General features: G+C 29.6%; 1 protein-coding gene across 1 annotated transcript in view; it reads left to right on the top strand.

Moving 5' to 3' along the window:
• The window catches only part of LOC118190559 (tyrosine-protein phosphatase 69D-like), a gene marked incomplete at its 5' end in the record, with an annotated part of 240084 nt that extends 214602 nt beyond the window's left edge, over positions 1-25482 (top strand). The window contains 3 exons of the mRNA XM_085808231.1: positions 432-592; positions 708-843; positions 6086-25482. Coding sequence (XP_085664357.1) covers positions 432-592; positions 708-843; positions 6086-6169 — 381 coding nt within the window. The remainder of the gene's footprint in view (positions 1-431; positions 593-707; positions 844-6085) is intronic.
• Positions 25483-26694: the final 1212 nt, after the last annotated feature.

The raw sequence follows: 26694 nt of genomic DNA, 5'->3' as shown, positions 1-26694 counted from the left end.
TTTTTTATATTCAGATATTATAATGAACTGCTGAGTATCTAAGAACTGTAATCATGCCCATAATTTCTATTACTAGATTCTAGATAAAAATAATTGATGTTTTGTTATATAAATTATACGTAAATTACAAAAACTGCAGAATAAAAATGTTATATGTATATTTATTATTGTATTATTGTGTAATTCATTATTGGTGTTGCTTTTAAGAAGGCATTTTTACTAATTTTTAAAGCTATTGTATTATTATAAAACTTTGAATTTTCTCTCTGACATTTTTACATAGTAGCCTTAACTTAGAAGGTCTGCATTTCTAATCTATACAGCACTAAATATAATTTTACATGTTAGTGAAATATTTTATCTTTTTGAAGCAAAATTATGCAATCACTTTAAAAGCTTTGCCATTACTATAGGTTGATCTCTTTTTATAGAGCAATGAAAAACATAAAATCACTCAGTTTCAATTTCAAGAATGGCCTTGTAGTGCTGGTACAGTTCCTGAGGGCACACTGGGTTTACTTACATTAATAGAAGATGTGCAACAGAACCAAGAAAAGCAAATAGGAAGTGGCCCCATAACAGTTCATTGCAGGTGAAAAATAGATTACCTCTTTTTTACAGATTAAAGTATTCCAAAATGTTTTTCATTACAAACGTATTGATTATTGGACAACCATTTACTAACATTTCTGCCTTTAATTCTTCAGTGGTGGAGGTGATCGAAGTAGTGTATTCGTAACTTTGAGTGTTCTCATACAGCAACTAAAAGCTGAGGAAAGAGTGGATGTTTTCCAAGCAGCACGGTATACTCGATCGCAGAGGCATTGCATGCTTCAAACACTGGTGAGACATTAACATAATGTTAAATTATTATATGTCATCAAATGTAAAATTCTATATATAATTTATGTCTTCCTTTCATTACTAGTTAATAAAATTTTTCTGTAACATTCACACAGGGCCAGTACTAAGCATATTGCTACTCGAGAAAAATCTCTGTGGGTTTTATGTTCTGCTACAAGTTCTAAAAGTTCTGTCACCCTTAAATTCTACTGCTCATTGCTCTTTCTAAATTCTAAAAATTTTACCATCCCTAAATTGTGCTTCCCGACATTTCCTCAAAATTGAAACCATTTCATTACCCCTATTTCTGCCACCCAGTGTAGCTGCACTGTCTCTGGTGCAACCCTACAGTCACAATAAAGTAAAAATTTCAATGCTACTATAAATCATGAAAGTTGCAGCAAAATAAAAACATAGAAGGCCTGATTATAGTCTTCTCACAAGATTTTAGGAATTCTTAAAATCATCCTGTATCTTTCTTAATAAGGAAGATAAACATTGAAACAAGAACAGTGTGCCTTGAACTCTTGTATGTTTGCAGAATATATTTGTTAAGTTTACGTTTAGCATGTAGTTATCTTTTCATTTAATTGCAGAAAGGCGATAGCTTCAAATGTACAATAATTCAGGGTTTAAAAATAAATATTGACTAAGCTTTAAGAAATCTGAATGCTGATTTTAATTTAATACTGTTTGTAACTGATACAAAATGCAAATTGTTCTGCTGTGTTACATGTTGTGTAGTAAAATTGTATGTACAAAATGTTCAGACTTTCTTTGAATACATTTATTCTGGCTATCTGTATGTTAGTTTTTCTGTATATAACTTCAGTGAAATATCAGTTCAGTTTCAGTTGTCTGGCAGATATTAATATTTCAAGAGCAATGTGCCATACTTCCACGCAATTTTCCACGTCCCATTTTTTAAGTACATGAATTTTTGTGAATGCCTTTTCTGTGGCAAAAGTGTTAGAATGGGAATTCACTCAAATCTTCTTGAGCGATTAACAACATTTATTCCTCCAGAGTACCTGTTAATTAGAAGAACTTTTGAAAACTTCTTACTGGTGAAGTAATCTTTTATATTGTCTCATGGTTTTGAAGTTAGTTTTTTGTTTTGTGGTGCGAAACCATTATATATGGCAGTATGAAATCTTGAGGATAAAAATCCATATTGGTTGACTTGGAATCTAAAAGTGTACTGTAGCAATAAAAGTTCTGTATTAGTTCCAGGTACAATATATTGATCGCTTTCAGTAACCTCATCATTCTCCACTTGCATTTTGAAGTGTGATGTGTTAGAAGACATGACAACTTTGTTGTTCTCATCTCTTATTATGGTCTTTCATTTGAACCATAGGTATTTGCACTGTAGAGCTGCAGCTTCATAGCTTGGACATGCCCTTTTTGGGTCTTTTCTGTGTACCGGGCTGTATTTGAGGAGTGCCTTGATATTGCCTTTTCTTCCAGATTGGTGGAAGTGGTGTTGTCATAATGTCTAATGTGAGGGACACTTTTTCACTCTGCAAGTTAAGTGTTACAATCTGTTAAAGCCATCTCATAGTAAGGGTTGTAGCTAATTTTTAGTTCGCACTGATAAGCTACTGTTTTGGACATCACCAGAAGTTGCTACGTCAAGGGTAGAACCCAAGTCAGTTGGATGGAATATAAGCCTTTAGAAAACACTTCACAAACCCAGTTTCTCTTTTAAAGGCATCTGTGAAGGATTCCTTCCATTAAGCAGGTAGCTTTCATGCACTTTGCCTTAATCACCTTGCTTAATCATTCTAGCCTGACAAAGCCAATTTTCTCATCTGTGACAGACTCATTCAGTTTCGAAACAATCTGTCTCATATTTGTAATTTTACAGCTTTCTTTAGTAAATGGGACATTACTGATCAAATAAAAGTGGCTGTAATGCCCCTAGGAAAAAATCAGGGCAGTTACTAAATCTAATTTTGTTGCAAAGACAGGGAAAAAAAGGGTCTATTGAGATCAACTATTGGACATGAATCGACATCCTGAAATGCGAAAAAAACACGTGTTAATAACTAAAATTAATCACTGGATGTAAGTCAAATATAGAATGCCTTTCTTTCATATAAGCATGATTGCAGATGAAATTTTGTCTTATTTGTATGCCTTTCTTTCTTTTTTTTATTATATCTATTCAAAATCGTCTCGGTGCATGTTTAAAATCTCACAGGTTTACTGGGATATACCTTGCTGTTCATCTTCATGCTTAGACTTGGAATGACAAAATGCATATCCCAAGACATCAAGTTTGAATTTACTTGAATATATCTACCACATTAAGAATTATTAGCCATTTTTGCAATAAATCTTGGCATTTTCATTATGGTGTATGAAAATCTTGTCAAAGCTTCTGAAATAAATGTTACTTGTCCATGTATCATAATATTTCACAATAACACCTAGTTAGCATGGTGGTAGGGGAGCTGGCTAAATAGCCTTAAGCCTAGGATTGAACATCAGCAAATGCATGGATGTTTACAAAATGTATAGTGCCTTTGTAGCATGGGAGCACTTAAAATACTGTTGAATCAAAAGTCCTGTTGAAAGGCTGTGGAAGGAGAAGAGGAGTAGGAAACCCTGGAATCTGGTCTACTTCTCAGGGGATTCTCCTTTGAAAATGGGACAGAGCCTGGCAAATTCATACCACTATCTGTAAGGTACCCAAGATCTAACCAAGGACAGGCATAACCTTACCTCTGGCCGGAATAAAATTTATGGACTTAATCTGATGTTATTGTTAGACAATTGAGATGCATTAACACAACACTTGGCTATTTGTGATATAATTAGCGACATGTGTGATAAATCACACCTTGTGCAGTACGGGCTATGCAAATCATTTCAAAACATTCCAAGGACATGCTGCCCATCTGGTCTGGATTGTGACATAAAATTATTCTATTAGGAATGTAGTCTATATTGCCAGAGATGCTGCTATGTGATATACTGTTGCATATCTGACTGGCAAAACTCATTTTCAACACATTTTGCTGGCCTGAAATGGACAAGTAGCATAGCATCATTCCTCTCTCTGATTTAACAGGCCTGAATGTCTCAATGTTTGTAAAAGTTTAGAATAGGTTCTGAAGAAAATTAGGTAAAAATCTTTATTTCTACCCCTATTGCACTTTGATTTCCTAATAATTTTACTGTATGCAGTAAATTATCTGTGTCATCTGTAGTATATCAGGACAAAATTTTGGAAGTTGCAACATATTTTATAAATTTACTAAGCTGTTATTTTAAAATTCATTTACACAACACTATTGAAACAAGTGTCTAATCACCCATTTCTAAATATGCTTTGTTCATACTAACACCATGGCCACCTTCATGTCAAACTGCTTTAATTTTTTGATTGAGAGTAGAGCTGGAAACATTCCATCCTTATACTCTAATCTATGTAAGAATTCAAGTTACTCTAGAGGCTATATTGTGGATGCATCATTCCTGTTGCAAGCCTGACCACATCAACAACAAACAAAGCATGAGAATAAATACCACAGTGCGTATTGCAGATTTTCAACAAAGAAAGTATCCGTCACATGTGATAGAATTATAAATTAACATAAATTCATTTATAGCTTTGCTGGTAGAAAAATAATGCATTCTAGGATTTTTTTACACTATATGATGTATAACTGGTAATTATTGTTTATTAGTATATTTCTGAATGTCGATTCTCACTAATCAGATGGTGCTATATAACTTTAACTGACTGGTTGCTTTTCTTTCAGTTTGTTGCAGAATTAGATTTGACAAAAATTTTCTGATACGAGGCATTCTAAACATTTTCTTATATGAATAAGAGTATGCCATTTACCTAATCGACGCCATTCTAACCACATAATATAACCATGTTTGGTCCATGTGTACAGTTTAAAAAAAAAAACCGCTCATTCCAAACTCAACCTGGCAGTGTTCAAGGAAGATGACTGCATGTTTTATTGCCTTCAGTATTGGTCCTAGATATGTATTTATAGCTACAAAGTTTGTCAAAATAAGATCGAGAATTTTATGAAAATAGTTTCAGCATTTGGTGGTTAGATTCTGCAAATGTTCTTTTTACAGGACTCCTTTACAGCTAAAATTTTAAATTGGTAAAATATTCAGTGCATTGAATACATTTCATACTATAAGTTTATAGTTCAATGTGCAGCATCTGAGGATATTGTGTAAAGTGAATTTACTCACTTATGTCATTTTTCACTGAAGAAAATTTGTAATTTTTTTGCCAAATTTAGGAGCGGTTAGAAAACAAAAGCTTCTGGTTCTGCCAATTAAGGGCTCCTTTTTGGGTAAAACTGTGATTGTCATGAAACATCGTTGGCACCGTGAAAGTGTTAATATGCAATTTTTTTAATTTTGTAGGTAATGGAATGGGATGTTTTATAATTGTTTTGTTAAAGTATAATGAATGTTTTTACTGTTTGTTTACTTTACGAAGATTATATATATATAAAAAAAAAAAATTACATCTAACAAAACTCTTACTTCCTCTTTCTGAAACTGGTTTTATAAAACTTTTCCTTATTCTGAGAAACATTGTGCCTGGAAAAATGTATTTATGGAACCAATATTTAAGGAAATAAACAGGTATCTGCCTTTTTTAACATAATGTATTTAAGTGGAAAATCTGTGTTTTGTGCCTGATAGCCTATGTTTAATATGCCTATATGTAATATATTAACCCTAGACACTTGAGACAGTTTATTTATACTTAATACAGATAATGTAAAAATTCTTAATATGTGCCAAAGAGAGTCTCCTTTCTGCTACTAATATCCTTTTCCTTCTCCCTATTTTATTTGATCATTTTCAAATTTCTTTAACTTTAACTTCTGTGATTTCATTGTGAATATATAACTTTGTGCAATAGTTTGGTATGTGTATAAAGATAATAGTGCTTTTTAACTTCATATTATGGCCTTTGTAATGGTCATAAAAATTCTTTTAGAAGCAGTATGAATGACTCTCTTAAAAAACTCGTTCGATTCTTAAATTAAAACATTTACTAAAATTTTAAGAATTTAAATTTTTATGGAGTTTGTTTGAAAAGTAATTTGACTTGGTCAATTTATGTGGTTCACTTTTTAAAATTATTGCTAGACATGTTCTTAAACAATTTTCATTATACATTGCAAAGTATGAAATGTTTATTTAATGAGCTTTTAAGTTATTTCTAAGTTATTTTTTCTCTTTCCAGGCACAGTATGACTTCTTATATCGAGGGTTATTAGAGTACATTATATCCAGGAATTTGTGTGACATGGGCGATACACAACTATGATTCTTTATCATGAAATATTCCATCCATCATTTACTGTTTCTCTGCCTGCCTTATCTGGCAATAATTGGACCTCTGTGGTCTATGCTGTCCAGCCAGCAAGTCTGGTGAAGTTGTTGCTCAAGTTGAAGAGTGCCATTATTATGGTGATTTTTGTTAATCACTGATTGGCTAGTTACAGAATGGTGAATATCTGTACTGCAATGAAATTTGTGGTTCTGATTTAATAAAGTTTATCAATTAGAGTTGATAAAGATTTCTGCTTGATTGTGAAGAGAATGTAGACATGTATTCAATCTTCAAATGAACTGCAGCAAAAATGTATAGCCATTAATGGACAAAATGTCAGTTGTTCTGTGACATTTTTTAGAACTTTCCAGGACAGCATTTTAGGCAATATTTGAGGGTATTGGTGCAATTGCATCACTTACATACATAATCCATGACTTCTCAGAAGGCTGTTAAGCTATGGTGCTACAAGTTATGGAACATGGATGACATCTGATGCAACAGAGAGCATAAAGCTTTTGGCTTTCTACACTTTGAGAAAAATCAGCTCACTGTGGAGTGCCTATAACCTCAATCTGCTGCATTAATCAATTTTGCCATTAGCGTGACAGGTGCTTTGACTTATTAGGTGTGCATGTGTATGAAAGTGTTTAGTTGTATATAGTTTATATTTTGTAATTATTGCTGTGCAAGACAGCCTTATGGTTTTTGTTATTACTTTATACTACTTTTATAAGGAATGATTCCTCTTTAGTGAGGTAATAAAAATAGACTATAAAAACAGTTTCTCTTATGTATGTTATTTAAATATGTTTCTGTCCAAGTTAAGTGTTAGTCAACATATGAAAAACTAAAGGAGTATCAGCTTTAGGATTTATACACTATTGGCAGCTTTTATTGCTGCCAGAACATCTATATTAATGTTTTGTCATTTATATTTTGAACTTTTATTTGGAGAGCAACATATCAGATTGAAACCAGTCAGTATTTTTCATATAGTAATTTACTTTTAATTCTTGGCATGTGGCTCTCATGACTAACTTAAAAGAACGTTTTTGAACACCAGCATTTATAACTTCACTCTTTAAAAAGGAATTTCAGGATTTCATATCAGAGTTTACACACTTAAATGTGCTTACACATGTTCATGACAGCTGAAGTTTTATTTTTTCATTTCTTTCATTATAGTGCAACATCAAGTTAAGGACCACCTAAGAAATTGTAATTATTTTGTACACTAATGTAATTATTCATATTATTTCCTGCTTCTGTCTTATGATTGAATTTTCTGTAAGGTTTCATTTTTTGCATGGAGGCTTCTCATGAGAATGAAAAAGAACATAAATTGTGCCATATTTATGGAGAATGAAAGCTCTTCTCCTACGATTTATTTTTCAATTCAGTGATTGCCAAATTTTTTCATTTAATAACTAGAATGATGTTATGGTTAAACTTGTTTCTTTGTCATAAATTATTAAGTATAATATTTTGGCACTGAGTCATGACGTGTATTTGTGCCAGTCAAAATTTTATGTATATAGCTTGCCAATCATAAGAATCATAAGACAGAATTTTAAAACTTTTTTTAAATTTGATATAACTATTAAATATTAAAATTGGTAAGCTAATAGTCTAACAATATTTATAATATTCATTAGTTTCAAAACTGGTTATTAAAATTGTTAACCAAAAAAATATATTTTGTGACCTTATAAAAATTTTAAGTCAAATTATTGATTTAAATAAAAAATATTAATATTACCTAGATCTTAAACCTGTGTATTTCCGGAGATTTAAAAAAAATTCTTTGAATTCAGTTTGTAGAATAATATTATCATTTTATGAATTAAAAGCTAAATTCTTTATGAAAGCAATATGTTTCAGGCTTATAACATGTTGTAGATTTTTTTGGGCTGATTTTTGAATTCAGTATAGTTAACCATGCCACAAATTTTATTGGTATAATAAAAACTGTGAGAATAATATCTTTAATTGCTTTTTTGGACAGTAATCCATATTATGCAGCAAAAAAATTGTCTTTGGCACTTTCCATGTATATGATATGGCTCATCCCCATATTCTGTCAAATGCAAATTTCAGATAGTAGTTTGTTAGTTCCTCTTTCCTTTTGGTTATTTTTTAAAGTTTATGGGATACTCCTAAAATATTTCTACCATTAAAATTCTCAGAAATTTTAATGTTAATATAATTAATTTATTTTTCACACTTATATATTCTTTAGCATGAATATATATTCTTTAGCATGGTAAGCAATTTATTGCACTGTAATACATTTAAAATTAAGTACAAATATTAAACATTTTAATAGAGTGTTTATTTTTCAAAAATAGTTTCAGTTCAAATATACTTCTGAGAATTCTTTTTTAACGCATATTTTTAAATGAAATTGATTATCAGCATCATTAAGGCTCTGGAATTTTCATGCTTGCAAGGAGCTGTGCAAAATTTGTTTTTCTCAATATTAGCTGATGAGGTAACTTTTCAACATGTTCCCAGTGACATGCAAGCTGCCTCTTTGTTAATCTATCTAAGAGCATAAAATAAAAGATAGTCAGAGTTTTAAAGTATTGCATGAGGCCATATCTTTCACTAATAATGTAGCAAAAATCTTTGAAAATCTAAGTGTAACACTTATAATTGTTTGGGTAGAGAAAAGGGGACTTGCTGTAGTCTGAAAGTTGCCACTTGCCAGTTACAAGTTAAGAAGACATTGTCATAGTAAAAAGGAAATGTATGCAGTCTGATTTTATAATAATGATGTTAGAATATCAAATATATATTTTATGTTTTATTAACATTCCAGTCCATGTTCATCTGGCCCATTTTAAAGACAGTACCTAAAGTCTTCAAATTTTGCTGAAGTAATGCTCTATGTTTGCAGTAGTATACAGCAAGTATTGGCAGCTATATACTCTCCATGGTAATCATGAAATTGTAAAAGTTTTTTTTTTTCTTTTAATAAGGACTATCCATTAACAAAACCATACCAATGCTAGTAAGTCTGTGTAATTATGTTGGAAATTTAAAAATTGCATCCTAAGTTGGACCAAGTTTATGAATTAACATGTTGACAACCAGTCAAGCAAACAATGAATTTCTCATGTTGAAATATATTATATGTTTGCATTTTTGGTCAAGTTTGATTAGAATGTTGAAAATAGTGCACTTTTCATGCATTTTCCTGCCATTATTCATGATGTTTGTTTATAATGCAGTGGCTGCTCCTAAGAAATACAATCTTTTAGGTTTTCTTGCTAATTTATTTGGTTAATAGAGAGATTTTTTAATATAATTACAGCTGAGGAGGCTTATATACTATTGAGGACACTTTTGTTTAAAGAATACCATGTTCTGTCTGGATGTCTTCTAGGCAATTTGACTAGCCAGTGCTTTGAAGTAAATTAATCTAAGAGATAGCACTGCTTCTATAGGGCTCCTTTATAAGTCTTAATGCATCCTTTTAACATTTGATTAAAGTGTTCTAGAACTGCAGACAAATTTACATGTAGTTTTTCTGTGTTAATTCTGTTCTTTCATTGTAAATTTAGTTTTAAATTTTTTTTTTTTTTTTTTTTTTTTTTTTTTTTTTTTTTTGTTTGTTTGTTTGTTTGTTTTTGTTTTGCAAATGTAGTAATTGCAAAATTTGATTCAAACAATCTCATAGCAGTTTCCATATTGAGAAATCAAACTAAATTGTTTTCATCATTCAAAATGTGTCATCATATTTTTCAGCTTCTATTTATTTTGGTTATTTAGACATTAGTAGCAATGCCCATCTTGGTTGATATGGTAGGTAGCAAAGTTGAATGCTATATCATTGGTCCCAGTTTCAAATTCCTAGGAAAACCTAGAATTTCCTTTTGTCAATTTCTAATGTCTTTATCACATGCAGGGCACTTAAAGTCAGCCGAATCGAAAGCCCTCTTGAGAGGTTGGAGGTAGAGGAAAACTAGTGTAAGACCTTCGGTTTCCGTCCCATGAGTTGTTCCACAGAAACATTGGGATAGAGCTGGAAAATAGTCAAACTGTTACCAATTTAGTGCCCAAGGTCTTTGTCACTTACAAAGTGAAACTCTTCTCTACCTTCTGGCAAAGATGATTCTTAGACCTGATCTGTAGCAGCAATAAAAAAAATCTCAGTTTTTTTTTATTGCCTCAGTCATTGAAAACCAGCCAAAGCAGCTTTTTTATTATTATTATTATTATTATTATTTGAAACCTTATCTTGTTTCTTTCTCATCTGCAACATTGTATTTTAAATTTGGTATTGAATATTTCCCACCTGAAAGCTTGGATGTTAGCAACAGCATATATGCATAAATCATCAGATTCTTCTTTCTTGAATGTTGCATTTTAAATAAAACTAGTGAAATAATATTTGTAATATTTGTCTACTGGGATGCACACTTGAATTCTTTGATACTAGATTAATAGGTATAATATAAATAATTATTTATATTTTTTGTATAGCAGGCCACATTGTCTCATTGTCCACATTGTCAGAGTACACATTGTACGTATTTGTATTTCATAGTATTTTAGATAATTTACTATATTTCATGCTAGCAATGAAAATATATAGATAAGGAGAAAGAGAGCAAGTGAGCAACAGGATATATTGGTATGGCTGTAGCTTCTTTGTGTATGAGAATGGACAGAGATTGTTAAGGAGTTATACATGGAAGATATGACAGATGCAGTGACCCTCTATTTATCACATTACCAAGCCTGGGAAAAAAATCAAGATGCAAAAAATTCTTTTCGTTTTAAAATTAATTTATACATTATTACAGTTAAAGCAGTTTTTTATATTCCTGGTAATCACTAGATTTACCTGTGCATAAAGTGTTACTGATGTATGGGCATGCTTAACAACTATTTCACAATACTGATTTTTTTTTCCCTATCTCTTTCCGTCTTATTTGGTAACCAAAGAATGGGAAGTTGGTTATCATCTCTATTTGCAGAACCTTTTGAAAAGTACCATCCAAAGTACTGCGTCAGTGAAATGTGTTGCATTTATCTGGAATTTTTGTGAAACATGCAGGCAGTGTAATTTTAATAAATTAGCTAATTAAGCGGATTATTAATTTTTCGTGCTTATTTCTTGTTATTCCATAAAAATATTTCTGTATCAAACAAGGCATTTTAACTTTTTTAAATTTCATTTTTATCATGTGTATAGTGATTATCTGCAAGCTACCTGTTATTTCGTTTTAAACAGAAGATGCTGCAAACTTTCTGACTGAAAATTTTTTGCTAAGTTTTGCTTCATATAAGATTTCTGACTTCATTTAGCGGAAGCAGGCACTGCAAACGTTTACAATCTAATGCCCACATTTGCTTTCCTATTTTAAAAATTCTGCTTTCAATAGCAAATTTAACGGTTATGTAAGGATTCAAGAAAGAGCTTTGTATAATTGGCCTTCATCTGCAAAATATCAGTTATGGAGTGAATTTATTTCAAGTAGTATCAAGTTATAATTATTGTTTATGTGGCAATTTATGTAACGCTTTTCACGACAGGTTAATGACGCACATCTTTTGCGTTATTAATAAGTCGTAGTTTAAGATTTTGAAAGAAAATTTTTTTGCATAAGATTGCTGTGTATATATTAATAAATCTAGAAATTGCAATAAACAAGTCAAACAGGTGGATTTATATCTAATTTTTTAAGCACAGTATTTAATAAGGGACTTTTTGTTGCTGCATATGAAATGTATCAGGGTGAGCTAAATGTTTAGGAAAGAATCGGACGGCAGAATTTCAGAGTGGCAGGCTTTGCACCGGGCGGTGTAAAGTCCAGTGCTAGCCTTGTGTAACATTAACTTGTATGCTGTTCTGTAGATGTCTTTATCTCACATCCAGTTCTTTTCCTTCTTGGCAAAATACTGGTTTACCGGAAGCGTTTTCAATATCTGTTTTAAAATAGATTTAAAGTAATCTACTACTATTTCATATTCTTTGTTGTAAGAAGTATAATAAGATATCTGTTCTGCTTTTCTGCCAATCTCATAACAATAAAATGAACGGACAGTTGCAACTCATGGGAAAAAAGCATTAATTTGTCACCGTTAGCGGTTTGAGGAAATGTAAGAATGTGAGATTTCAGAATAATACCAATTTAAATTCCTGTAATTTTTCCATAAACCTTTCACTTCAAAAAAAAAAAAAAATGTGGTTACTGGAAATTTTTCTCTTATTCCAACAAATGCTTTTAGAATTTGGAATGCATTAGAACCAATAATGCCGTTAAACAAATTGTATATAATAATAAAGGAAGAAAAATATAGTTTAGAAGTTAATGCTTTTTTAAAGTTAGCCATGCTTAACAGTAAAAAGTTGTCAGGTAGTAATTATTATTTAAATGCCTATTGATTTATTAAATGCATTTTTATAATAAGTTAAATTTAACTGGGCGTGAAATAGGGAAGAAAGGGGATATGATTAGAGTTAATGCTTTCCTAAGTCACGAATAATATTAGAGTTTTTAGGTAGTTATTATTATTAAATGCTTGCTGATTTTATTAATTTCTTTTAATAATTTATTTATTTTAAATTTAACTAAAAATATAAGAGGGAAAGAAGGGAGATGTAGCTCAGAGATTAATGCTTTTCCAAATTAGTCATGTGTAATAGTAAAGAATTTTGTGATAATTGCTATTTAAGTTCCCAGTGGTTTTTTAAATTGTTTGTATAATTTATTTATTTTAAATGCAGTAAAGTAGACGACAGTGGAGGTAAGGTGATACGGTTCAGAGATTAATTATTTTCTAAATTTGTCATGTAATAGTAAAGAATTCTCAGAAAATTATTACTATAATTTACTTATTTGAAATGCGACAAAGTAGGCTGCTGTGAAAGGAGGAAGATATGTTTCAGTGATTAAAATGGTTTTATAAATCAATTGCGTAATAGTAAAGAATTATCCATTGATTGTTATTTAAGTGCCTGGTGATTTTAATAAATTTGTTTTTATAATTTATTTTTAATTCAACTAAATAATGAAGAGTGAAGGAAGAGAGTTATGGTTCAGTGATGACTGCTTTTCTAAATTAGTCATGAGTAATAGTAAAGAATTCTCAGGTAATGATTATTACCATTTAATTAGCTGTTGATTTATTATTTTTAAAATAATTTGTTTATTTTAAATTCATCTAAGTGTGCAACAGTCAAGGAAGAGAGCTGTTGCTCAGAGATTAATGATTTTCTAAATTAGTCCTGTAATAGATATACTTTCTCAGATAATTATTATTGTTATTTTGGTGTCAGGTGATTTGTTAAATATGTCTTCATAACCAGTTTATTTTAAATTCAGTTGGGTATGTATGCAAATCTTTATCAGCTTCAGTTACATAAAGCACAATTCTGTTACTAATTGTTTTCAGTTAGAAAAGTGCTCGATGATTGCTAGAAATCTGTAAAACTGAATTCAAAATTTTTGTTATTTCTACTTAATTGACCATGCTATAGAAAGTTGTAGATAGCCACATGAACCTAATAATCTAATATTCTGTCAGATTGTTTGAATTTATGTGTTATATCCGTCCTTGCCCAAACCCACCTTGCACAAGCTATGTTGTTTTTTCGTAAAATTCGTTAAAAGAACTGGTTACTGAAATTTCGAGTAAATGATAAGTTTTCATTTGTGTGTAAATAATTTCATAAATGTTTTAGTATTTATAAAGATGAATGTGAAGAATTTTAAGAATTTAAAAGCTTTTTCTGCCTGTTAAATAATGATGGAAAAGTCATTTAAATGCCTTTTGAAATGTGCCAATAATGACACAAATCCATGTCACAATCATAAATGATGTAGGACAGTTATTAAAATTAAAAATCTGATTATATTAATTTGCATTTTATTGTAATTTCAAGTTAACAGACCTGAAAGAGAATCGAATTTTTGTGTCTGTATGACTTGAAAGTAATTGAAATTTTAGAATAAAATCAGAAGCATCATTATCTTTGTTCCATTGAAAATGACCATTTATGATGATGTAGTACTGTTTGTAATGTATCATCTAATTTCAATGATACTCATTTCATTTACCTTTCCCTTATGTAAAGCTTTGTACTTAATAAATACCAAAAATTGTTGCAGAGAAAAATAATTGTTTGTTTAAAACAATGCTACTTGTTTTAAAAAAAAAAGTGCATTTTTAGTAAATGCATTTTACTTATTTAGCTTTCTGTACTTATTTTGTTCTTAGTGTTAAATTGTTATCCCATATATCATTTTTGATGTAGAATTCAAGAAATGTAAAAGACACGTTTTTTCGTACCTTGCTAATAATACCTTATAAATATGTTAAATATTTATGATTCAGTTTTTGTTTTCAGTGTATCTTTTATATCATTTTTATTAGTATAGTTTGTTATTTTGAAATTAATGAATACGTAACAATAAATATATAAATTTTTATTAGAGAGTTAATTCAAATGTATTTTTAAATAAGTATATTATTTATCACCTTGCATCCCAATGGTGCTCAGGCTGTATGCATTTTGTATTCATAAAGTTATGAACGTAAATTTTTTAATTTTGTAGATTTAATCCTATTTTTATATGCTTAAAAATTGTATTTATTAGCATGTAATTGTCCTTGAAAATTTCATTTTATTTCTTAAATTTGGAAGTTTGTTACTGTCATATAGCTTTTTCAGCTTCAATGTAAACAATTTTTAATTTTTGCAAAATCTTGTACAACTAATAAACATAATGTAATTTAATTTGCTCTTATATTTAACCAGTGAAGAAAGGTGATGAACATATTTCAGATAAATTTGTATGCAGTATTGAAGGTTACTTTCTTGCATTTAAATACAAAATATCACTTAGTTTATAGGTTGCTTTTTTTGTCTTGATTTATTACAATGGCATCATTGTCTGAAATTACTCATTTATCCAAGACCTGCATCTCATCTGTTTTGTGCGCGTATGTGTATGTATGTGTGTTTTGTTTTATGTTATTGTTCAAGATGCTAGATATTGTGCTGCATACTTATTAACAAAGCTAAGTTGTTTCCACTCACATAATAATTTTGCTGTTTATTTATTAAAAACCATGCATCATTCAATAAAATGCTGTGATAAATTAAGAATTTTTGTATGCCACGAAACATTTTCAATGTTTTGTTTTTTCTTTTCCTATGTGAATTATTTCAAATTTCTTTAAGCAAAAATAACATTATATCAGGTAAAATATAGAATAATTGTCTCTTTTACATTTTTAGTGAAGAAAAATGCAATTGTATGTCTTGTGAACAAGTGAATTTGAATTTTCATATAATTTTATTATGTTCAGAACAAATTAAAAGTTGTGTGGTTTGAGTAGAAGCAGATAAGAAAATGCTATCTGGCTTGAGTAGGAACTCTGTGAATGTAGTACAATATTTCAAAAATCTCAGAAATCTTTTTCCTCTAGTATTGCGTATCTTAAATTTTCGGAAAACTGAAACTTCACCAGGCGTTCGATATTTTCACTAGCTTTATTTATTTATTTTCTTCACTTAATAAGCACTGCAAGATAATGTGCCTTGTGTGAAATATATTGCTAATATTTTATAACATTTAATCATCTGATTTGTTAGAGATGACTAGTATATTCATAAACAGAACAGTTTTCATTTTTATGTACTTTATTTTCTTGAGCTTAATCATTATTCACTATCATGATGTAGGATTCTGTCAACCAGTACTTGCAAGTTTGAGAATGCTGCATAACTAAGTTGATCTCATGTTATTCATTATGCGAATTCTGCTTCCACGAATATTATTTGAAGTACCAGCTTTACTGTAACTTCTTTATTGTATAACTCAAGTTTACTTGGTAGTTCTATAATTCCTACACAATTACGATGAATTATTTTACTTAATCGCTGTGAAAATTCTTTATTAAAAAATTGTTTAAAAAGTTCCTTCAAGTGATGTATTTCATAATTATCCTTCTGCCTTTAAAAATTTATAATTTTATGTCAAGTAAAATTAAACAATGCAATAAATAATTTACATTGAGAAAAATCAAAGTTAAGAAGTAGTTAAGTTAAAATTATTTCCCAAGATACCTTAAGCAATAAACTTTTGAATCATTTTTAGCTTAAGGGAGTAATTTCCTGTAAGTATTTTTATACATTAGATCAAAGACAAGTTTTATGCTTTGGTATGACTAAACATATTTGTATGAAGATAAACATCTCTTCATTTGCATGGATATTTAATCATTATACTGTAGTTTTAAGCCATCACTGCATGTCTTTGGTGTCATTACTGTGAATTATTAGTCTTATCAATATGGACTATTTATAGAAACTGCCAGGCAATGTGGCATTTTATTAATCCAAATATTCCTGGCAAAATAATTTGTATTATTTCTTGATCAATACCTTAAATAAAATTGCAAAATCTCAAAACGTTTAAATCTGGATGAAATTTTAATGTTTGTAATAAAAAATGTCATTCTGTTTGTAATAAGAGCTGGTTTGTGACCATGTTTTTAGTCTTTTGAAATAAAACTACTTTATTGAGCTTTTCTGCTTTGTCTTGGTTAAGGAAAGTAACATTTAAGGTTTTTCACAATATGTATGAATTTTAAAAAATATGTTCATTTTTCAAAGGGGAGATTTTTCCCTTCACATCAAGTTCCTAGAATTTTGTTACTTATTTCATTTATATGTTATGGATTGGTTGATTATTTGAATATCTTAAGGCACACAAGAGTTGTCTGTTTGTATACCTCATGGAAGGTGGAGCAAGTTAGACCTAAAAAATATTTCAAACATTTCATTTCTCAAAATCTCTATTTACTGACGAATTACTACCTGTGTCTTACAAGTATTAGTTTATTATCTTCTACTGTTTGGTTATAGCATAATAGTTTATAAAATATGTTACACCAATATACAGGCTCAGCTGTAACATTTTTGACATTCTAGACGATTAGTACTTATAGAGCACCGTATGAGTTTACGAAGCATTATTAATGTTACTTAGGCTTGGAACCTGCCATAATTATATATGTATTTATAAATTATTCTTAGAAATAAAGGATTAGCTACTGCACAAACTATTCTTTTCCTAAAGAAGCTTCTGTGCAAGTGCTTATAAAGCATAAGTGCTCGTAGGCATAATGAAATTAAGTATAAAGAATGCCAGCAGCAGTAAAGAGGTTTTAAGAAGGCAAAAATTGGAATCTTAACATTCATACTTTGCATCAGTAGTAAAAGATGTAACTGTAGGTGTCATTTTCGAATTTCCTATTCGCGTTAACCCCCTCCCCTTTTTTAACTGTCTGCTGCTTTGATGTAGTTTTACAGTATAGTTCAGTATCTTTACTGTGATTATAATAATCTGTTAACAATAGTTTTACATTATTGAAGTATATGATCATAATACTGAAGTAGAAATGTTACAAATGTGATAATATGAGGAATAACAATCAAAATATCAGTTGACATCCTGTTTACTTAAGGAATGAATGTTCCTTCTACTACTAAGTACAAGTATCCCTCTTATAACACGGTTTCCTACAACACAGTTTAGCTCTTAAGCGATACGAAAATTGCGAACACCCTCTTCTAGCACGACAGCACTGTTTCATTCTAGCACATCAGTGAATATTCATAAAGCCTCTTAAAGCACTTTATTCATATACATATTTTGATAATGCGATTTTTATTATAAACGTTTACAAAATTAAGTTACGTACTACGCCATCGTGTAGAACATAATAAGCTATTTATTTATACATAAATAAAATAAATTTCCAGGATACCCGCATTCTCCCACATCAAAATCCTGATACTGAGTCGTACCCATCATTTACATAGTATTTATCTTGTGCTCCAAATGTCCATTTGTAAGATGGCATAAATTACGTATCTGTGATTTTGATAAAACTTTTTAAAGAATATTTGGGGCATGTGTTACTAATTAAGATTTTTCGTTTTTAGCAGTAATTATCGCAATATTACATTTCAGTCTCAAACTATGTCTGAAAATAAGAAAAAAACTTTTAAAAGAAAATTTATTTCTTTGTAGATGAAAATACGAATTTTGAATCGTGTGTTAAAAAGGAGGGAAGGCATCTGACGTTACAAAAAGTCTGAATTTAAATAAGGCAACAGTCAGAATCTTAAAAAAAAAAAAAAAAAAAAAAAAAAAAAACCGTTTCTAGTACACATCCCTTTATTTTGTATTCGTTGTTAGTCTCGTATAATACGGTATTTTCTGAGAACCTATCTACCGTGTTATAGGAGGGATACTTGGTAAAAAATATTCGCCTCCTCTTTAGACGTAGTTTTGTTCTTTGCCTAAAAAGTAAAACTAAAGAATAGTATGTATTAGTTTTAAAAAGAAATTTACTCTTATTTAGGTATTTGAATGGACGTACTTTCTCTTAACATTGTTGCTGAAAAGTTTATAAATATGCATAATCTGCGTTGCGTGTAGGAAAAATAATTTTTCATGGTATTTATTAAAATGTTTTGTGAAGGAACTCTGTATTAAGATGAAAAACATATAGAATATTAAACAACTTCATTAGTTCGAACCTAACCTTAAGGCGAGTTATTGTATGAAGCTGTGCTTGCTTTTCTGAATACATAATTATTAATTACATAAGCTAAAATCGGTGGACCTAAACGACTTTTTTTTATATATTCGAGTTAATTTAGCACTCATTTCCCCACCTTTGGTCAAGCTTTCCTTTTATTGATGGAAATGCGTAAAATATATAAGAAAAACTATAGCAAATAAGAAAATTTTCGTCAATGAATTTAAAAGAAAAAATAAGCGCATAAAATAATAAAATGAGGATAGCTAATTTTTAAAAGACACTTACAACGTGCTTTTATTTTGTAGCTCTAGAGCATTGCAAAATAAGTCTGTTATTAGTCGTTTTGCAAAACATATCCACGTTCTCTTTTAATACGCTTATGCTTCTGTAGTGAAGGTTTAGTCGACCGAGCGATCAAGTCCCTGAACGGTGGTAGTTCGGTCCGAGGTTCGATTCCCGCGTACGGGCTGGCTGCATGTACGTTTTCTTGGTTTTCCCCTTGTGTAGCGTGTTAATACGAGCCAGTTTCCATTAGAAAGTCCTTCACGAAGGCATCCCTCCCTTCCGTGTAGTGCCTTAGGGTGGAACACGTAAATAATAATATTGGAGGTTTAGCGACTGATCTTCATTTCATGGTACACTGGCGTTTCGTATTTTTTTAAGATAATGATCATTATTATAATGCTGTTGAATAATAAGGAGTGAAGTTAGTAATACGTAAGTGTTAATTCGACGTTTCAAAAGCACCAAGAATTAGAGATGTTCCCAAAACTACAGTAATTTCCAAAAATATTTGTACATAGAGTTTCATGCTTGATAAATTTAAGCTGAGCATGAAAGTAATAGGCTTCTATACGAAGTATGTATGTTGATGTTTGCTTCGAAACCTTTGGTTTTATAAGTATTTGTGTAGGAATGGTTCGCAGTGTCTCAGAAAAGATTATAACGAAACTCCTCACGAGCTTGCATAATAGAAGCAAACGTTTAAAGATTTCTAAGGTACTTTTTTAAATATAATTAAGAAATTTTGCATGTATAATTAGGACTTTTTTTCTGAAGCACCCAGGAAAAATTGCTCTCAAAATCAATACAGCAACTATCTACTGCAAACTAGGTTCCCCCCTTTTGCCTAATTTTAAAATATACATAATTGCTTCATGACAGACTTTAAGTCTCTCTTAAATTTTATTTATATTTATTTGAAACTTTATTTATATTATTAAAAGATTTTCAAAACTGAAAAGACATATTTTTGTCCACTTTAGCTGTTAAATATGGAACACTTTTAGAGCATTTCTTTTAAAACTCAAACTATATACGTAAAACAAAATGTAGAATTACTTCTAAATTGGAAAGAAAATTTTGTGGTTAAAATTTAATCAATGTCAGTGTCATTTCTGTGACTGATACGCTAGAGGTTTTCTTGTTTATGTTTTAGTTATTTATTTTCTTATGAGGAGTTATTTCATAGTAAAAGAGCAGCGATTTATTCGTCAGTTATTCTTTGATTACAAGATTATGCAATGATGGAATTTGTCAAAAACTTCTAGCTCTCTGAATTGTAGAATTTTGAATACGAGCCTAAATATTTAAATATATATATATATCCATGAATTAAAAAACGAGATAAAAATCTCCATTAGTTCATACTATGTTGGTAGTCCTGGAGTACTTTCTTATTATCAATCGTTTCTACGGCTTGATTAAGCCAGTTTCAGATCCTAGGTCCGAAGCCCTTAGAATCCACTTTTACAACAGAAAAACAGGTTTGTAGGGAAATATAGGCTTACAATATCTAAAACTAGGCTTACAATATCATAGGCCCAGCCCTTCTGGATCTGGGCACTAATCAGGCCTTGACCGTTTCTGAATTTATTGTTGTTATTCTATATGAGTTAACTTACACGAGAAGCTAATTTTTTGTAGGAAAAACTGTGAAAAATCAGTAGCAATGTAAATAAAATGCTAGAATTTAAGAATAATTTACATAAATGGAGAATAATTAACATTAAATTGCTTTAAAATGCAATCTAAAAGGTAAACTCGGCAGCACAATCCATAGAGAGCCATGGCTGGCAGTACCCTGATATACGCTTTCTAGACCGTGGGCTCCGGGGTGCTTGTGCATCTTAGCCTGGACAAATGGTCAACTTGCACAGCTTGTCGCAGGACCTCCAGTGTTTGGTCCCCAAGCAAAGAATATGTTCCAGACGTTCTTTGCTTGAGGACCAAAAAACGTCTAGAACATATTCTTTGCACCGAGGGAGCTTGGTTCTCATTTTATCGACTCACTCACGGATGAAAGGCTGAGTCAGCCTTCCTCAGCCCGGGGATCGAGTTCCAGACCTGTGGTGCTCCTGCGCGACGCGCTAGCCACAGCGTCACCGGGGGGCCTCTTACAATGCAAGCACTGTTTTAAAAAAAAATTCATGATTTAAAACATGCATGCTTTTTAGAATTCAATATATCTTACGAAATGTAACATTTCATGTAATAGTCTATAGTAAAGTGCAAAATATAACTTTCTATGTAATATTCTATAATAATTGTGCTAAAAATTATAGATGAGTTCTGTTGCTGTTGATAAACATTTTGAATGTGACGCTGAGAAACGTGAATGGACGTTAATAAACATTTTCAATGTTTGTTAACGTCTCTGTTAAGATATTCTTTATTTTGATCTAATTTGTCTTTGTAATTTCTTCCAAATGAAGATTGACTATGCTTGATGAAGCGAATATTGAAATTAAATAAATTTGCCTCGTTTATTATCATTAAATATCAGCTTAGTTTTATACTTATATTTTGCTATAATATTCAGTACTATATTATGTTATGTAATATACAAGCTATTTTTTCTGTGCTAAATACAGCCAATATGAAAACCAAATTATTGATTTGAAAACTAAACGTTCCTCAAAGCGTCTGCTGTGCCCAAGCCCTGTTAATCAAGTTTATTTAAATTTGAAAATCATTAACTACTTACTTTTCTTAGGAATAGAGTCGAGTTTGAAAGGCTCGCTTTGTTAACAAAAACTGAGCTCAGTAAATTCAAAATGCTGTATTCCGTCTGCGTTGAAACTACGATCGGCTATAGACATCAAGTGTTCAAATCTTGCATCTTTAAAGTTCGTTTCTTATGTGAATAGGTTAGTTCTTATTTTAATTATTTGAACTGGGAAGGGGGCATTTATAACCTAAAAACGTTATCTTTAATAATCATCATGCTAAAATCCTTGTCTTAAAAGTCTTTTTAAGAGAAAAAAAAGATTACTTGCAGAATAACTCGTAAACGAGTATTTCCTATTCAAAGAAAAGTCTTTTTTTCCTATCATAAGGTGAAATATCATCCTAGTATGCTTATCCTGTCACTGTGACATTTTGATTTTAGATTGGCTGCTTTAAAATATATTATTTTTATTAACAGTGGAGCCAATTATTATATCTAGAATATGTTATTACCGTAATTTTTCAAATTTAATTAAGTAACATAATTTGTGAAACCGAATAACTGTCTTTTGATTCTTTAGTGTTAGATTTCTTATATATTGAGTTGGCCTAGATTATTTATTTTCGAAATTAACTTAATTACAAAACTAATGTAAATATTGGTGCAAAGTATAAGGATGTTGCAAAATCAATTTACATTTTATCGTTTTTTTTTTCACATGAAACATATTATTACAGAAATATTTATATTTTCTTTCTATAAAAATTTTATAATAATGCATATTTGCATAAATATTTCTATAATATTATACACTGAAAACGATTTCTCAAATTCTGTGAGAATCCTACTCAAACCAAAAAGTATTTTAGTCAGATTTGTCTAGTTATGCTGAAAGTAAACATTTTTATGTGCATATGTTTAACAGAAATGTCATACTATTGAGTTTTATGTTATTTTTGTAAAGAAATTTTGCTATACCTGACTGAACTAAATTGTATTCAATGCTTTTGTCCTTTACGGAAAGCTATTTAAATATTTAAAACTATAAAAATCAATAAAAAATGCCTGTGAATAAAATCTACTTTAAAATTTTTTCTGCAGCATACTGAAAAGCTTTAATTATGGTTTCAAATTTCATAGAATTATTTTAGTCTTGATTTGCAATTAATATCTAAAGATATCATTTTCTTCGTTTTAAATTTGGTATTGTTATAAGTTTTAACTCACACCATTTCATATTGTACATAACCATTTATTACTTTGTATTTAAGCATGACTAAGTGCACTGCTATATATTAGTTAATGAATATTGGGATTTGTTCTGTTTCATCACAGCGTAACTACGCAACTGTCTACTTGATGAAACTGGTTCAATGTACTTTCAGTGGCTTTGGCGATATATAAATTAATTCCTATTTAAATATGTCTTGTTTTGATTTAGTGTTTAAAAAAAACTGATTTCTTAAACAAGCTATTATCTCAACCTATCTGTATTTCGTGTTAAGCATAAATTTCCACCATTATTTTTACGTAAGTTATCCAGACTGCTTTGTTGTATTTGCCGTATACAGATCATCAAAGAAATGAGTTTTAGCAAAAAGATTTGTCTGCTTCCAAAGTATTTGATGATTATTTATTTAGTTTATAAGTATAGTATGATTTTAAAAGGTTATATTATATTAAATGTACTAAGAAGCAATTTAGAATTGTTGAAGTTTATATCTTGTGCTTTATGTTAATTTATTCCCCGAGGTAACGAAAGTATAATAGTCATATTTATTTTAATACCTTTCATCATAAGTGATATTCAAGCAAAAATCGTGTAAATATTTAATGTTTCGACTATAGCATAAAGTATCTGTTTAAGGAAAAGTATGCGATTTTTTCCCCCAACATTATCTACATCTTAAGTGAGCGATTTCAGAATGTGTTGTTACGTTTCGTTTAATATTACTGTTACCAGTTTTTACTAAGTTCTGAAAAATTTATTAGAAATATAAAAATTCCGAAAAAAATTAATTTCAAAACCAAAATGATTAGTTATAATTGAACAGTTAGAAGTGCTATATTATTTTCAGTTAAAAGGAAAGCGATATAATTTTTCAATGAAATTTGAAGTTACTGTATTGTGTTTCAAACTCTTCTTGAAATAAAATAATTTGATAATGAAGGGAAATACAGAATTTTTGCGATGTTAATTTTAACTTTAAATTTTTTGTCGCATTTTACTTTACTTGTAATACTAACTTATATTTTTGAAGCATTGCAAATACATTTCTCATTGCTGGAGAAAACTGATATTTTAGTAAGAGTAACTTAGTTTATTTTATTTTTTAATTCTAAAATAAGAAGAAACATCGCTATTTGTTATTTTTAAACTTACCGTTGATTCATGTGAACTTACTATAGCCGTAGTAATTTTTTCCAGTTAATACAATTTCGAATAATGTGTAGTTAGGAAAATAGTCAAATTTTAGAAGTGTGATTGAAAATCGTGTATATCTAAATAAAATGTAAGCTATTCTGAGTGGAAAAATAATCTAAGGAAGAGATTTCGATCTCGTTATCTGTACAAAGGAAATTTTTCTTTTCTTCTTTCTATATATTTTCTTTTCACGAAAATTTAATTGTAATATATTTTTATTTAAATTGCTTGTCTTAATGTATCAATTTTATCTCAGAATTTAGAACAATGTGTAGACGCGTATGAGAGAGTTTATCTTCTTCCCTTTCTTATATCAATAACAAACATAAATCATTGTTTGCATTCTAATAATTGCTGTTATTTATTATGATGAAACCTGTCTTAATAATCAGTATGTGTCGTGGGACATTTATAACTTTTTTCAAATGTCAAAAGATATTTTCAAATGTCATATTTAATTTTATACTATATTAAATTTAATTTAAGTATCTGAAGTTCTAAATTTTCTTAATAGAAGATAAAATCAGAAATATATTATTTTTATGCTCTTGAAAACATTTCAGTATTGTTTTTTTAAATTTCGGTTATCGATTGTTTAAATGGTACAAAAGATTTGATTTTATGGAAAAAGTAATATTCCAAACTTTATTTTAACATTTTAAGAAACAGTAATTACATCAAATGCAGAAAGCAACGTTGGCTACTAGAGGCTCCTGAAAATTATTCTCCGAAAATGTGTGCTTCGACTTTGCGCTATTTGTTATTATATAATTTTATTATTAATATATTTTGCTAAAAATTCGTTAGTTCAACATAATCATTCAATATATTGTTTCAATATCTTGTTATTGCACAAAATATGAATTTAAGTTTCTGTGTAATACGTATATTATGTTTATTATAATGGTTTAGTATGATATTCATAATTTATTCATAGTTTAATTTTTAAAAAGTATTTGATAAATCATCCTTTAAAGCATCTTTTAATTTCTTGTAAACCACAGAAAATTTTTATTGACTATCTGCAAATTTTGTAGAATTCTGCTGTAACAACTGCGTATAAATCTATAGGAATTAACTCGTTTTAAAAATGTAAATTTATATGAATGTATTTATACAGTTTTATAGGTAAGAGCTTAATTAGCAAGTAAAATATTTGATAAGTGCTGTAATATGTGGTATCTTACCAATAAACATGTTTTTTGGGGCAAACGTTTATATTATGTGATTTCAGTCATTTAGATGGGTAAACAAAGGTGCATGAAACTTTAGATTGTTATTATTCTTCCTGAGAACATATAGGAATGTTTATACTGTTTTATTGAAAATGAGAAATAAAAAAAAAGTTATGTATTTGTTTGCACTTATTCTCAGATTCTTAAAGACGAATATACCCAAATTTAATAATGCACTCACTATAAAATCGAACAAGCGTAATTAAGTTCGTAACATTTTTAAGAGTCGTGCGCTTATGATAAGAAACTAAGTAAAATTAATTAATATGTAAATTATATGAAACTAGGTAATATGTAAAGATTCGGAATTCTACAAGCCGAAATTTGCCGAAACATAAACCGGTCAAAATTTTACAAATGTTTCCCTTCTACTTTTAACCAAAAATAACACTTGAGCCGTATAATAAAAGTTTATTCCTCTTTTCTTTTTCACCCTAAAGGTGTTAAAATTATATATTCTTAAAAGAATTTAACAAACATTCTCTATTCGTATAAAGCAAATTTAAAGTTAATTAAAATCTGAGAGCATATGTATTGTAAATTAAGTGCAAGTATGTAAAACTAAAAAATATATTGTTTTTACAAGCTAAGCTGATAGAATTTGACGAAATGTTTTGAAAGGCATACATATATATCTAATATATCTAAATACATCGACATGGAAATTTGCAGCTAAATTACACCTACTCTATAATACTATTAAAAACATGTTAATGTGTAGACAGAAATATTACGTTAGCACAGTTTTAGCCACTTGCTAGCTTAAAATTTGTTGTGGAAATCAAGTAAGTATTTTATATGATATATATTTGTTGCAGCAACTGGAAAGTTGTTTCTTAAAAATGCCTCATGTAAAAAATCTTACACGTTCTTAATCGTATTGCTTGCCTTACAGGTTAAAATATGAAGGGATTTAAAATAGACCACAAACTAATTCAAATCTATGTTTATTCTATTAAATATTTGATTATGAGTTCAAAAAGTAAGACTGATATTTGAACGTTGTTATAATGTATTTATTTTTGAATTTGACAGTACTGTAGTTTTATTTGTACTGAATGAAATTATAAAAATTACAACTCATAAAATGCAGTGTGATTATTACAAAACAAGCTATGCTATTACAGACAAGCAGCGCTTTCAGCTGATACGAATAACTTAAAATATACCATCTCGAATGGAGTAATTAATTTATTATAAATTGAGTGTGTCACAAATATGAAACACATTGAAAAAATGCTTAAAATAAAAGCATGTTTCACATCGATCAGAGAATTTTGTGCAGGTCACTTAATGCATATTTTGCATTAAATATAAAATCAGCAGGATT

This window comes from Stegodyphus dumicola, chromosome X1 (genome assembly GCF_044657685.1).
Source record: "Stegodyphus dumicola isolate Sdum_Otavi_A_Nest chromosome X1, ASM4465768v1".
Classification (NCBI taxonomy): Eukaryota; Metazoa; Arthropoda; class Arachnida; order Araneae; family Eresidae; genus Stegodyphus; species Stegodyphus dumicola.
The sequence above is the reverse complement of the archived record's forward strand: the minus strand, read 5'-3'. Positions and strand labels throughout refer to the sequence as shown.